At 34.7% G+C, this 14888-nt stretch overlaps 8 protein-coding genes across 8 annotated transcripts; 5 read left to right on the top strand and 3 right to left on the bottom strand.

The window, feature by feature from the left end:
* Positions 1 to 312: 312 nt before the first annotated feature.
* On the bottom strand, positions 313 to 1933 carry DFA_00451 (uncharacterized protein; the record flags this gene model as incomplete). The annotated part of the gene is made up of 5 exons (XM_004358383.1): positions 313 to 322; positions 720 to 778; positions 1573 to 1604; positions 1632 to 1745; positions 1837 to 1933. The coding sequence occupies 5 exons, from the start codon at positions 1931 to 1933 to the stop codon at positions 313 to 315; spliced, it is 312 nt and encodes a 103-aa protein (XP_004358440.1).
* Positions 1934 to 2223: 290 nt separating this feature from the next.
* DFA_00450 (uncharacterized protein) lies at positions 2224 to 3535 on the top strand (the record flags this gene model as incomplete). The annotated part of the gene is made up of 3 exons (XM_004358382.1): positions 2224 to 2369; positions 2440 to 3076; positions 3146 to 3535. The coding sequence occupies 3 exons, from the start codon at positions 2224 to 2226 to the stop codon at positions 3533 to 3535; spliced, it is 1173 nt and encodes a 390-aa protein (XP_004358439.1).
* Positions 3536 to 3765: 230 nt separating this feature from the next.
* Positions 3766 to 5102, bottom strand: DFA_00449 (uncharacterized protein; the record flags this gene model as incomplete). The annotated part of the gene is made up of 3 exons (XM_004358381.1): positions 3766 to 4021; positions 4098 to 4689; positions 4928 to 5102. 3 exons carry the CDS (start codon positions 5100 to 5102, stop codon positions 3766 to 3768), a joined length of 1023 nt encoding a protein of 340 aa, XP_004358438.1.
* A 1893-nt stretch (positions 5103 to 6995) lies between these two features.
* DFA_00448 (uncharacterized protein) lies at positions 6996 to 7151 on the bottom strand (the record flags this gene model as incomplete). Its single annotated transcript, XM_004358380.1, has 1 exon — positions 6996 to 7151. The coding sequence occupies one exon, from the start codon at positions 7149 to 7151 to the stop codon at positions 6996 to 6998; it is 156 nt and encodes a 51-aa protein (XP_004358437.1).
* Positions 7152 to 7257: 106 nt separating this feature from the next.
* Positions 7258 to 7758, top strand: DFA_00447 (BTB/POZ domain-containing protein; the record flags this gene model as incomplete). The annotated part of the gene is made up of 2 exons (XM_004358379.1): positions 7258 to 7407; positions 7480 to 7758. 2 exons carry the CDS (start codon positions 7258 to 7260, stop codon positions 7756 to 7758), a joined length of 429 nt encoding a protein of 142 aa, XP_004358436.1.
* Positions 7759 to 8368: 610 nt separating this feature from the next.
* On the top strand, positions 8369 to 10246 carry sfbA (uncharacterized protein; the record flags this gene model as incomplete). The annotated part of the gene is made up of 1 exon (XM_004358378.1): positions 8369 to 10246. The coding sequence occupies one exon, from the start codon at positions 8369 to 8371 to the stop codon at positions 10244 to 10246; it is 1878 nt and encodes a 625-aa protein (XP_004358435.1).
* A 1612-nt stretch (positions 10247 to 11858) lies between these two features.
* Positions 11859 to 13002, top strand: DFA_00445 (GNS1/SUR4 family protein; the record flags this gene model as incomplete). Its single annotated transcript, XM_004358377.1, has 4 exons — positions 11859 to 11925; positions 12058 to 12320; positions 12405 to 12573; positions 12665 to 13002. The coding sequence occupies 4 exons, from the start codon at positions 11859 to 11861 to the stop codon at positions 13000 to 13002; spliced, it is 837 nt and encodes a 278-aa protein (XP_004358434.1).
* A 342-nt stretch (positions 13003 to 13344) lies between these two features.
* Positions 13345 to 14888, top strand: DFA_00444 (uncharacterized protein; the record flags this gene model as incomplete). Its single annotated transcript, XM_004358376.1, has 3 exons — positions 13345 to 13569; positions 13649 to 13910; positions 13939 to 14888. The coding sequence occupies 3 exons, from the start codon at positions 13345 to 13347 to the stop codon at positions 14886 to 14888; spliced, it is 1437 nt and encodes a 478-aa protein (XP_004358433.1).

The raw sequence follows: 14888 nt of genomic DNA, 5'->3' as shown, positions 1-14888 counted from the left end.
TATGCATGGGTTAGGGTGTGCCAATTGGTCTCTCTGACATGTATCCACATGTCTGTCTGTCTGTTCGTCGTCCCTACTTCTTTTCATCTTTCCTCTTTCCATCCTTTCCAACACCACCACCACCACCATGTCTCCCACGATTATAATGATGATGATGTATGCATTTTTTGCAATGTCATGTCAATTTATCACTCCTTCCTCCCCACCACATGGAATGTAAGAGAGAGAGAGAGAGAGAGATAGATAGAGAGTAAGCACACCAACAACAACAACAACACTTCTAAACGATTACTATTACTACTATAAACTCATTTAATTATTACTATATTAGAGTAAGAGGAGGAGGATTGTGATCGACCACCAAAATATCTAATAACCACACACACCCACCCACCCACACACAATCCACAATTGAATTCGTCTGGCTGAAAACATTGTCTCACCCCACCCCCACCCACCACCAAATAAGAGTAAAAGGTACCACCGCTAAATGATTACCAATATGATTGACTGACTGCGCGCAAGTGTTGATATTAATCGATTCGATTTACTCTTGTGATCTTTCTACTCTTGTTGTAAATCATCATACCGATGTTGCTGATGATGATGATGGTGATGGATAGATGATGATGACGATGATGAGGTGGATCATGTGTGTAGATAATGATGATGATGATGATGGTAATATTAATATTAAAGTTGGTAAGAGCTAATATTACCCAAATATCATATTAGTTCCACGATCTGGTTGTTTAAATCTAACGGTGTGTCTCTTGGTCTTGATCATATTAAAAAAACATTATAATTGGAACCAATATTAATTCTCTCCTCTCCTTGTTTGTTTGTGAGTGAGTGTCTGTTGGTCTGTCTGCCGTTGTCCTCTTGACTTTCAGTCCCACACATTGTTTGTGTGACAATCTGCCATTATAAATTAATTCCGATTAGGTTGAAAAGAGAGTGGCAAAAGGGAGCACGAGTAGGTAGGGAGGGAGGGAGGGAGGAAGGGAGGGAGGGAGGGAGGATGAGATGAGGAGGAGTAGGTAGTAGGTAGTAGTACATTGTAATTGAATTCATTGAAATTTGGAAGCTACTACATAAATTTAATTTAATTATACACACTTTGAAGGATTTAAAGTAGAAACCCAACACATGGAGAAGAAAGAAGAGTGGGTGGGAATTATCTCTTACATTTATATTTATATATATATATAAAGAGGAGTAGCAGTTGCTGGTTGATTCGAATCTATTCCACAAAGTTTTATATTTATAGATTATATTGTTGTGATTGATTGATTGATTGATTGAATTGACTTGATTGATTGACTTGATTAGTTAGATCGATTGGTTTGTTTGTTTGTTGATTAGTGATGTGGATATGAGTAAAGTGGACAGCTGTGATAATATTATGTTGTATAGTATAGTACACTTACCATTCATTCATTCATTTTTGGTTCCATCCATTACTATTATACGCTTGTGTACATAGCAACCAATCCAAATCCAATGAAGGCTACATTCATTCATATTCATTTCATTTCATTAATTCATTTATTCGTTACTATTGTTATTTACATCATCGTTGTCATCACGTTCATCATTTATATCTTATTATAGATTAAATGTCCAATTACTATCCTTTTTATCCAAATAGATGTATCTTGATAATTCTTTAATACCAGCATCGACCTCTGCTTTCATCATTTCTAATTTCTTTCCTTCTTCTATATTTCTATTGATTCTAAACTCTACATACAATACATCATTCAATCATGATTGATTAATATGACTAATATATATGTATATCTATCTATCTATCTCACTCTTATGTGTACATACCCTCTTTGACAACAACCAATAACTTATCTTTACTTCTTGATGGATACTTTGGTAGATTTCGAATAAGAAATCGATATTTATGAATCATACCACTCATTTTGTTATTATTATTATTATTATTATTATTTTGTGAAGTAAAATATATTCTACTTGAAGTTGTAAAACTGACCTCTCTTGAGTCAAATACATCTGATCAGGTGAGTATATTATTTAATTAATTTTATTTTTATTTTTTATTTTTTATTTTTCGAAAATCGATTCGTTCGGTTTCTCCAACCTTGGTTGGTTCGAGTGCTTTGACTTGAGGTATGAATAGGCTCATACACTAAGTTTGTTAGCTACTCTGTAATATTATAATATTTAGTAATAGATAGAAATACTAGTATCATGGAGACTGATTTAAATATTATCAAGGAGTTCCTTGAAGCTAACGGCTTCCAAAAGGCATTCAAGTCACTCACTGAAGAGCTCAAATCAAACAAGACCACTGACAAGTCTATCACTTTGGAACAATTGTTTAATAAATCAAAAGAGTATGTATACTATCAAAGATAGATATAGATACAAGAAGATAGATACTTATATCATACCTTTAATTTATAGAAATAACAATAACAACAAGAGAAAGCAAGAAGATGAGGAAGACCAATCATCATCAGACAATGACAGAAAGGTAAAGAGTCAAAAGGTTGATAGCAGTGAAGAAGAATCTGAAGATGAGAAGAAGAAGGAATCTGATTCTGAATCTGAATCTGAATCTGAATCATCATCATCTGACGACTCTGATTCTGAGTCTTCATCAGATGACTCTGACTCTGAATCGTCGTCATCATCATCATCCTCTGAATCTGACTCTGATTCATCAGACTCTGAAGAAGAAAAGAAAGAAGATGCCACCCAAGTTGTTGGCAAGGACAGCGAAGAGTCATCAGAGGAAGAGAAAAAGGTTGAAGTTGACGTTCAAGTAGAGGAAAAGAAGGAATCAGAATCTGACTCTGACTCTTCATCAGATGAATCATCTTCATCATCATCATCCTCATCAGACGACTCATCATCGTCATCTGAATCAGAATCCGATTCATCATCATCTGAATCTGAATCTGAATCTGACTCCTCCTCATCGTCATCCGAATCTGATTCCGATTCATCATCCTCTGAATCAGAATCAGAATCAAAATCAAAATCCGATTCATCGTCATCAGAGAGTGAAGACGAAAAGGAAAAGGTTGAAGAGAAAAAGGTAGAAGAAAAGAAAAAGAAGTTGAAGTAGTAAAGAAACAAGACAAGATGCAAATCGATAAAAAAGTAGAAGAGAAACAACAAGATACTAACAAGAAAAATATGTGGGGCACCCAAACAACAAAATGGAAATGGATATAATAATAATAATAATAATAATACTAACGGAAATGGATATAATAATAATAATAACAAATATAATAATAATAATAATGGATCAGCAGTTAAAACACCAAATCAACCATTTAGAAGAGTGAAAGCTGAAAATGTAGTTTTGGGAGATATGTTCAAGTCACCAGAAAGAGCTTGGACCGATCCGTATGGTCTCCGTGTTGACCAATCCATGTCCAAGACTGTTGGTAAAGGTTTCCGTAACGAAAAGCAAAAGAAAAAGAGAAGCACTGGTTTTTGTCAAATCGATACTTCTGTAAACTGTGAATTCTTCCCAGACTCTGATTAAAAATATATAAAATATAATTATATATACCATAAATAAATAAATGAATAGAAAGAAAAATAAAAATAAATTCTCTAAAACTTGGAAATTGCTCCATGGAAATATTTAAACTATAAATTTTAAAAGATAAATTATTTGTTTGATTGTTTGATTGTTTGATTGTTGTTGTTTGTTGTTTGTAAGTTTATACATATATTTCATTTGTATATTGTAATAATACCTTTATTTGGTTTTTAAATGACTCTATGAATTTGATGGGAGATGGTTTGAATGAGTTGATGGTATAGGGTAGATTGTGAAACAGTGTATACTATGATGGCAACCAAACCAAGGTAGATGAGAGGATTGAGTATATTGGGAGATCGAGGGAATGGATTAAACTTTTTAGGATATTCCTCCACCAATGTATGTTTCATGATTCTCCTAGTCTTTACTATCAACTCGTCTATATCATCATTACTAGTTTCAATTGCTGGTAAAAATCTTAAACTATAAAACAAAAAAACAAACAAATAATTAATAAAAAATAGATGTATTTTGATTTTGATTTTGATTTTATACATACTGAACAACACCAGAATTTGGTAAAAGATTATTGGTTGGCCACATTTCATAGGCACCCCAATAACAAGCAGGAACAATCTTTGCATTGGCACGTTTGGCAAGATGGAATCCTCCCTTTTTAAAATCTTGTATTTGTCCGTCGACTGAACGTGTTCCCTCTGGACTGATTGCCACACCACCTTTACTCTTTCTGCAAGCTTCAGCGGAATGGTTGATAGCCTCGACCGCAGAGTGATGTTGTTTTCTATTGATTGGAATGTGTCCGACCAAATACCCGAGGTAAAAGACCAATGGTACAAAGTAGAGTAGCTCTTGTTTGAATATGAATCGTGGTGGGATGGAAGTGTAACCCATCATGATCACCGGATCAATGTTTGAGCAATGGCTATACATAATGACAGTTGGTGTACCATCACATTTTCTCAATAGATCACTTCCTTCCACTACCACTTCTATACCCCATATCCAACATAAACCACGTGCCCAGAAACGACTACACAATTCAAGTGGATAATAAAATTGTCTAACTCCCATCCTTTTCAATATTGGATTAACAAATATAGCAGAGAATGGTGCAATAAACCATACCATTACTAAATAATAAATAAATAAAAAAGATAAACAATTATTGTTAGTCAATCAAACCAAGGTGTAGTTGTAAAAGGTATGCATAGGGATCAAGTCACCAATTTGGGATAACGAGGGATTGATCCCCGAAACTGTCATTGAATTTTCTTTTCTCTCTTTCTCTTCTTTGTATCTCTCTTTGTTGTTGTCTTACATTGAATTAAAATCAGGTCTTAAGAGACGATGATTATGTTGTATACTTACTTGTAATTGAAATAACCCATATTGTAGCAGCAATAGTTCTAATTATCTTGTATAGAATAGGATCTACTCTTTTTGTATATGATGGTTGTTTACGTGCGGTGGTATCTGACGACAGTGCTGTCGGTTGTTGTTCTTTATTATCTGTCGCTTTTCTTTTTATAACTGTTGTATCCATTATTTAATGATATATAAATATTTCAACTAATATAGAAATGAAAATATAATGGTTGCAAGAACTCCTCTTTTCTTTCTTTCTTTCTTTCTTTCTTTCTTTCTTTCTTTCTTTCTTTCTTTCTTTCTTTCTTTCTTTCTTTCTTTCTCTGTACTATGATTTACTAGTAAGGAGGAGGAGGAGGTGGGTGTTGATGACGATTTTAATAATCTTAAATTCTTTAAGGTGTGCTAGATAGATAGATAGATAAATAACAAACACATATACTAATTAATTAAATGAATGAACGAACATGTTGCTTGCTCAACCTTGAAACAATACAATAATAGGTGTTGGAAACCTCCAAACCAAATAAAGATAAAAAAAGATCCAAACAAATTTTATTCTAATTTAAAGTTAAATCCCAACCGTTGTCGATTTTTATTGGGACCTCCCTCCCACATCCCCCTTCATTATTCTAATTATTACTACGACATACTTTCTCTCTCTCTCTCTCTCTCTTCATATCTTTAAAAAGTAATCACAACAAAGTCCTTTTGATGTGTAGTATATACATATATATATCTCTATCCTTATTATCTGTATACTGCATATTTTAAAAGCAGTCTCATAACAATATTAAGTAGACCTATTTAGCAATAACCAGTTCGAAAAAAATTATTCTCCGATTTTTTCAAACTGAATTAATTTGTTTGTTGTGTTGTCTGATGCACCTAAATCGAGGTGCTTTGTAGTTTATTAATAAATCCATCACCATCAACCAAGAGGATGAGAAGTATAAGTAATCATTATAATCATAGTTTTATATTTTTGTCAAATAGATAAATAGATAGATTTAAATGCTGTCAACTTCAACAACAACAACACTAAATCAATCAACATAAATAATCAATCAGTTTCTCGGTCGACACCCAACCAACATCCACCCACTCACCTCTCTCTCTCTCTCTTTCTGTTGCTGTTATATAACACACACATATTATACATTCACTCATCATATTTTATTTATTTATTAAAACGAACACTCAAATCACTCTACTACTGAGTCTGACCGATTGTTGTACAATAATATAATACGACACTACAACTTAATTTACTTTTTTTTTTAAAGCATTTGTATATACACACCAACACCATTGCAATATTTATATATTAATATAATCGATAGTATATATATATAACTACATTCTCATCTTCTTCCTTCCTTCTTTTATTGTATATACTACCTACCCTTTTTTTTTTTAAAAGTAGTATTAAAATTTGTATAAAGTACTTCTCAGATATATATACATACAAATAATATTTGTTTGTTATATAGTTGTAATATAGAATAATAATTCGAAACATTGTAAAGTAGTATATGAGTAGTATGCTAAGTGGAATGTCCGATAGTAAGAAGCGAGTGACAGTATTTCAAAATGGCAAACGAGTTGGAGGCAAAGCAGTGAGCATACCTAAAAAGTGGGGAGAGTTTGTCAAGATGGTTAGTAAGAAGCTTTCACTGCCCATCTCGAGGATATTCAATGAGGATGGTGGCGAGTTGGACGAGATTGACTTGATCATCCCCAAAGAGATACTGTACGCATCGTGTGGAGAAAACTTTATATTGATGCCACCCATACCCGGTGGAGGCGGTGGTACGACGACACCGACATCACTGATCAACTCGTCGTCTACGACCACCACTCCATCCATCCAACAATCTATCGTCTTTCCCTACGACGACTGGATCACACTCAATGTTGGCGGCAAGATATTCTCTACAACGCGATCAACACTACTTAAAGACCGAGAGTCTATGCTGGCCAAGATGTTTGGTGAGAATTGGGATTCGGCACGTGACGTCTCTGGCAACTATCTCATCGATCGATCGCCCGAGTACTTTTCACCCATCCTTCATTTCTTGCGTTGCGGTAATTTGGTGATTGATGTTGGTACGTCAATTGAAGGTGTGTACCACGAGGCACGCTTCTTTAACATAACGTCGATGGTCGAGCGATTGTCGGCACTTGTCAACCACAAGACCGACGGCCTCACACGAAAAGATGTCATCTCCATCCTCCTCACCTCTTCCTCCAACTCGTCACTACGTTGTCAAGGTCTCAACCTGTCGGGTGTCGATCTCTCCAAACTCGACCTACGAAACATTAACTTTAAAATGACTAATTTTAGAGACGCCAATCTCTCCAAATGTAATCTCGATAATGCTCTCCTCCAAGAAGCTGATCTTTCCTATGCCAACTTATCAGGTGCTAGTTTACGTGGTACTAATTTATCTGGTGCAAATCTTGAAGGTTGTATTTTAAAAGTAAGTTTAATAATATATCAAAATTAAAATCAATATTATTACTTTTTACTTACTTTTTATTTATTTATTTAGGGAGCCAATTTAGAGGATCGTGGAGGACAAAGAGCAACACTGGAAAGTGTCAACTTTAAAAACTCTACTTTGGAAGAAGCCAATTTTAGTGGAGCCAATCTTAGAGTGGCCAATTTCAAGGGAGCCAATTTAGAGAATTGTAATTTCAGAGGTGCTGATTTGGCCGGTGCCAATCTCGAAGACACCAATCTACGTGGTGCCAATCTTCACAAAGCAAATTTAATAGGTGTAAATTTAAGAGGTGCCAATTTTGATATTAGAACTGTTAGTTCTAGGTAATCTCAACAAACAAAACAACCAAACAAACCAAATAATAATCATCCTATAAACCACTACTATTATATTTTTTTTATTTTTTTTAAATCAACACATACAAACAGAGACAAAGTGAAAGATAGAGAGACATAGATACATGTACTCTCTGTGTATCTGCTCTAATCTATCTATCTCTTTCCTTTCTTTTTCCTTTTTTTAAAAAGATGATTAAAAAAAATAATAATAATTATCTTAAAACCCAACCCGAGTCTTTAGACTCGAGTCTTTTCGTGGTGGTACCTGAGTCCCCAGGGTAAAGATTCATCGGAAAAGGTTTACGAATTAGGAAGCCTCCATACGATAAAATTCCCTCACATAAAATATCTCTTTCGGCGATCAAAAACTAAAAAAAAAAAATTCGAACAGTGAATAAAAAATCCTCACGCAGTATCATTGCATGGTTTCACTCACACTATTTCCCAACATTGCACTGCTTAAAAAAAATCAACACACTGTTTCATACACAAAAATCGCACTCTTATAAAAAACTTATAGTTTAATATATCTTTATCTATCTATCTATATCTATCTATATATCTATAAGAATAGAGATAAGTAAAGAGAGAGAAAAGAAATGATGAAATCATATACTACTACATCATTATTATTTATAGTATACTTGTTATCAATATTTGTAAACGTAAATAATGGACAAATATTTTTTAATACATCATCGGTGTGCACACAAGCAGCACCATGTCAATGGAATGATCCAACTATTTGGATTCCCAACGGTATCCCAACTAGCTCTAGTGCCGAGATTGACGTAGTCATCGATGGAAACAGCACCAACATCATCTATATTGTCGCAAGCACCGTATTTGAAATACATAATTTGAATGTTCAATTTACAGTGTTGAGCATTGAGGCCGGTGCAACTTTTGACGGAGCTTTCACCGCCGAAGACTCTGACATTAGTATTGCCAACAACCCAGTGACGGTCGATAGCATCAACACGACAAACGGCACTCTTACTCTGTTGACAGGATCGATGTTGTCAGTGTCCAACATCGCCTTGTTCTACGCCACCCAATTTGTGGCATCTGACAACTCATCGGCCCTGTTTAACGGAAATGCTACGTTCCAAGCACTGCCACCACCCCTTTTCCAAGACGCATCAGAGTTGACTTGTCTGTCGGAATGTACCTTCCACGCTGGTGTCACGGTCAATAGCACCGGTCACACTGGTCTCACCAATGTCTACCTCTACATGACCAGTCAGTTTGGCGATGTGACTTTGGTCGGCGAGATGGTCATCGTCCCCGAAGCCACCGCCAACATCCAAGGATCGTTCTATGGTAGCGCTCAGTCATTCGTGTCTGTGTCTACGTTGGCACTGCTCTTGATCAACGGACAGCCCCAGACGGTCACATTCAACCAACTCCAAGTCAACGAGCAAGGTACCGTCCAAATAGTCAATGTCGCCAACGACGTGACTGGCGCCACTAGTTATATTGCCGGAACCGTCCTTTTCGACAATTGTCTCGGTACCACTTCGTTTGGCCAAACGACCGCGTTTGCCAACCTCCAAGTCGCCGGTGTCATTGGCGAGCTCATCCTCAATGCCGCCAACATTGGCAACTTGACCCAAGTCCAAAGTCAAGTGCCCAACGCTCAACCCAACGTACGTATCTCGTCGGTTGGCGACGTCACCCTCAACACGTTTGGCAGTCTGCTCATCAACACCATCTTTGACGTTGAGCAGGGCGGTTCGCTCTTGCTCAATGACGACGTTGAGTTTGCCGGTCCAGGTGGGTTCCGTGTCTACGGTGAGTTCACCATCAACCAAGCCACCATCACCACCGAGAACGATCCCGACTATCCAGCAGTCATCGGTATCACACTCTACGGTGGTGTACTCTACACTGAAAACACCACCATCGATGGAGTTGTCCGTATTGCCGATGGTACATGGTTCCCAGTCGACACAACCATCGTTGGCAACGTCAACTTCCAAGGTGGCTATCTCAACTTTTCAACTGCCACCAATCAAAACCTAAACATCTCTGGTTCATTGACTATTGGCGAAGGTGCAACCATCTACCTCAACAATGATCTCATTGCCGAAGATGACCCCATCGTCTTTGTATCGGGTAATGTTACTCTGGGCGGTACCATCGTTGCTATCATGCAAGACCCATTTTCACTCGTCTACAACAAAAACTATTTTATCATCGAGTCTGAAACCTCGATCGACGGTATCTTTATCAGCTCGTCTGTAGTCACTAGTTTTGTCTCCTCGTTTGAATACGAGTTTGAACTCAGTCCAGGTGGTAACTATTTCCTCCAACTCGTCTTTACCGAACCACCCGTCCCATCTGGTGGTCCAACCGGTCACATGGCCGGCTGGAAGGTATTCCTCATCATCCTTTCCATCCTTGTCGTCCTCGGTGGTGGTATCTATGGTTTCCTTCGTTACAAGAGAAATAGTGGTTATTTACCAGTACATTAATTAATTAATTAAACAACAATCCCAACAACCCCAAAACAAAACAAACAACCTTCAACAACTTTCAACAACAACAACAACCCTAACCCTATAAACCAAAAATCAAATTAAATCAATTTATTCCCCCAAAAATACACACACAAACAAAGAAAGATAGTTCTTATTAATTTTATTATTAATTAAATAATTAATTAATTCTTTTTTTTTTTTTGTAATAATATCATGATTTTGAAAAATATTTCTTATTCCTGAGTCCGAGTCTTTGTACAGGCACGTTTCAAAACCAAATCTACCAGGAGTAGAGAATTGTGGAGGTCCTTTTTTCCAGTATGGTTTTGCATCTGGAAATGTTGTCACCAGGTATCCCAAAATCAATCTTGCGGGTGCCAAAGATACTGATGCTCGATTTGGATATCTCTCGGTTATGAAACTATTGGAACCATTTAAAACACCATCAAGTAGACGTGGCGGAGAATACACAGCAAATGGCGTTAACGATGCAGCATCAAAAGGGAGCCTTGATGTTATCAAATCCCTGTTTGACAAACAAGAATACAAATCACATTTCACAGACTATACTCTTTATTGAGCATCTGGACATTTGGATATTTTCAAGGTAAATAGATCAAATCAAATCAAATCAAAACCATCATGTTAACACAACTATTCATCACGATTTTTTGTTGTTATTATAAACTATATAGTTTCTTGTAGAGAATCTAACCGATAAAAGATATCTTGAAGATAGTTTTAGATATTTAGAGTGTCCGCGGTCGAGAATGGTAATTTAGATTTTGTAAAGGTAGGTATTTGCATGATCGATTAATCCCAACATTATCAACACAAACTAATCGATCAATCAATCCCAATTAATTAATTGCAACAATAGTATGTTTAGTTCAATGTAACCAAAAATCCAGGCTATTCAATAGAGAGTGCTTCAGAAAAAAGGACTCATTGAAATCATTAAAGTATGGCCCAACATATTATTTTTATTTGTAACTTGTATGAATATTACTAGTTGTGGATATTATTAACTATTATTATTGCTTATTTCTTAAAATTTATAGTTGAGATTATTACTAATTTACAAATATAACATGGTATACAAGAATCAAATTATTATTATTACATTCTAAAATCAAAATTTGTTTAGAATTATATTATATTTGATTACAAACCTAACCTACTCCTTATTTAGTGATTGTACACCAGAGAGTCAGTGACTGCACTCTATCTAGTCTATCATTTTCCATTCCTTCCTGGTCGTTGCTAAACGACCCCTTTTACAAAAAAACGAACGAATCTTGCCCCTGGGAATCATAACCAAAAAAAGTCGACAGGTGAAGTGATGTCGATCAGAAAGAATCTTTCTCCTTTCTTTGTCTGATATCGCATCATTTATTTTATAAATTAGTCTAATAATATCCCTCTCCTCTCTTTACACAACTATCTAAAAAGATTATTAATTCTTTTTTTTTGTTTGTTTTTTTTAATCTATCTTGTTTTTCGCTTTCAATTATTTGTTTTAACAAATAACTTTAAATATATATATATATAACTATTTCTTTTAAGATAGATAGATAGATAAATCATCGCACATATATATAGAAGAATGACATCAATCAAGAGTTATGTAGATTCCATCTCGGAATCTATCGACTTTTACTTTGAAAAAAGAGGTATGCACACTAGTATACTATAGCAATGATAACAATGAAATGAATGAAAGCAATCAATGTGGTCTAACATTACATTCTACTCTATTCTATTCTATCGATCTATTGTCTATCTATTGTCTCCTCTTCTTCTAGATCAAAGGGTAATGTATTGGCCAATGATGGAAAGACCACATGAAATGTTTTATGTTGTATTTGCCTATTATGCATTTGTAGTGATTGGCAAAAAAGTGATGGCCAATCAAAAGCCATTCGATTTGAAATACCCTCTTATCTTTCACAACTTGATTCTTTGTTTGATCAGTGCTTATATCACTATTGAAGCTGCTCGTCAAGCTTATATAAATGATTACTCTTTAATGTGTAATCCTGTAGATTATACCGAAAGAGGTATTGGAGTATGTAAATGGAAATATAGGAAAACATATTTAAATATATAATAATTAGCCTATTTATTTATTTCTTTTTAATTATTTATTTAGATGGCAAAAGTACTTTGGTTATTCTATTTTTCTAAATACATCGAATTGATGGATACAGTATTTATGATCTTGCGTAAAAAGTTTGATCAAGTATCCTTTTTACATGTCTATCATCATTCATCTATTATTATGTTATGGTTTATTGGTATCAATTGGACTGCTGGTGGAGGTTTGTATAGAGATATCAACATACACATATAAATTGTCATTTATACTCACATCCAATCTTTTTATTTGTATTGTTTGTTTATATATTTTAGATGCATATTTATCAGCAACTATGAATTCATTGATTCATACATTAATGTATGGATATTATACATTGGCAGCTTTAAAGATTGATGTTTGGTGGAAACGATATTTGACACAATTACAATTACTGCAATTTGTAATTAATTTGGGATCATCTCTCTATGCCATCTACTATGACTGTCCATTCCCAAGATGGATGTTCTACGCTATGATCATCTATATGATGTCGATGCTTTTCCTCTTTGGCTCTTTCTATCTACACACTTATATTCAAAAGGGTAGAAGAGGTCCAAGACCATCATCAAAGTCATCATCTTCAACAACCACAACAAAGAAATTACAATAATAAACCCTAACCAACCAAACACAACCCCCCCAACATAAATCAAATCATATTATATACTACACAAAACAAATCCAAATCCAAATCAAATCCACCAATATGAGTGTGGATGTGTGTTAAACCAAAACCACCATTTTGATTTACAATGGTGGGTGGTAGTGGTAAAATCAATCAATCAATCAATCGATCTTCAGTGTGCTTGCTGCTGTGTTGTGTGAACATCACAACAACAACAACAACAATTAAAAAATCATGATAACAGGTGATTTATTTATTTATTTATTTATTTTCATTTCAGTCATCTAAAAAGAGAAAATAATTATCTATCTATCTATTTATAATATAATGATGATGAAATTAGAAGCATCTAATGGAAATTTAAGGAATAGTGATCTAACAGATTTAGGTACTATTATTAGTACGATTGATAAGACTGGTCACTACTATTATTTTGGTATGAGTAAAGATCCAATTACACCATCTATATCGGTACGTGAAATGAGTGTTCCTCTTTCACATCCAGTCTCTAGTCACCAAGTTTTAAGGTTTACTGCTATCTCTTCAAAATCTGTATGTCAAACATTAATGTTTTAATTTATTTATTTTCTTTTATTCCGATTATTTATTTTAATTTTAATTCTCTTTAAAGGGAGACGAAAAGAATGGATTTTTTTGGGAAATAGAATCAAATAAAATAGAAATTGATCAAGAAGATTGGAATCAATGGTTGGATAACGTATTGGTTAAATCAAGTAAAGGTCTTGGATTAGGTGATGAAAAGATTGTATCTGAATTATTAAAGTTGGTTGTTTGTGATAAAACTCCGACGACTTTGACAACTTTGAAATTAAATTTACCTCAAATCAACAAAGTATTTGGGTATTTAATAGTATCATTACCAGTTGATAAATGTAAATGTCAAATTATTATTAAACATAGGTCCTGAAGATACGTCAACTATTCCATTATCATCTGGATTTGATTTTGGTCCAAGTTTTGTTGCTTTCTATGCAAATAGTACGGTTCAAATTAAATCACCTGATGGATTGGCATTACTATTGGTCTATAAATTAAAGAGAACTGGAAAGAGACGATCTTCTGATCACTCTGGTACATGGATACGTGATCATAGCGGTATAATAGGTGATATTGCAGCATCTATTAAAGTGACTTTGAGAAAACCAAAACTCAAAGGTCGAATCATATACATTCTATCGTATCCATGTGATTGTATGCCTGCAACAACTACCAATTACGAACCAACAACTTTGGATCAACTAGATGCTAATAATCAAAAGATAGCACTTGCTTTAAAAGATGCAGTTTCAATGTTGACCAATACAAAGATTGGGTTTGGTCAAGTTACCATTACTCAATCTGGAAGTAGACTGGATAATATTGGTGGTATGGAAGAATTAAAAGATACCTATTGCGTATTTAGTTATTTAAAGAGTTTAATTGATGATTCTGATATGGGCCATCCAGAATTTACGTTTGGCCAAATACTACCATTAGATGCATTCAATCAAGTTGACATTGCACAAGAAGATATTAAACAATCAAAATGGACAAGATCATTTTGTTTTGTTGCTTTGTACATTGGTTTGGATAATGACCTTGTATTTCCAGAATTCAAAGAGATAAAGAAACAGAAAACTCAAGATGAGGAGGAAGAAGAGTTGGAAGATGAAGATGGTGAAGATGACGATTCCGATGGTAATTCATCAATTTCAGAAGAAGAAAAAGAATTTGAACAAGGTGTTGATGAATTTTATAATGAAGATGGTAATAGTAGTGGTAGTAGTGACACTGAAAATGAAGATGATCAAGAAGATACTCAAGATGAAGAAGAGGAAGAAGAGGAAGAAGAAGAAGATGATGAAGAATAA

This window comes from Cavenderia fasciculata (assembly GCF_000203815.1).
Source record: "Cavenderia fasciculata unplaced genomic scaffold Scf_Dfasci-F-a-25c12.r2-5, whole genome shotgun sequence".
In the NCBI taxonomy this organism is placed as follows: Eukaryota; Evosea; class Eumycetozoa; order Acytosteliales; family Cavenderiaceae; genus Cavenderia; species Cavenderia fasciculata.
Note: the sequence above shows the minus strand (reverse complement) of the source record. Positions and strands in the feature narration are given on the sequence as shown.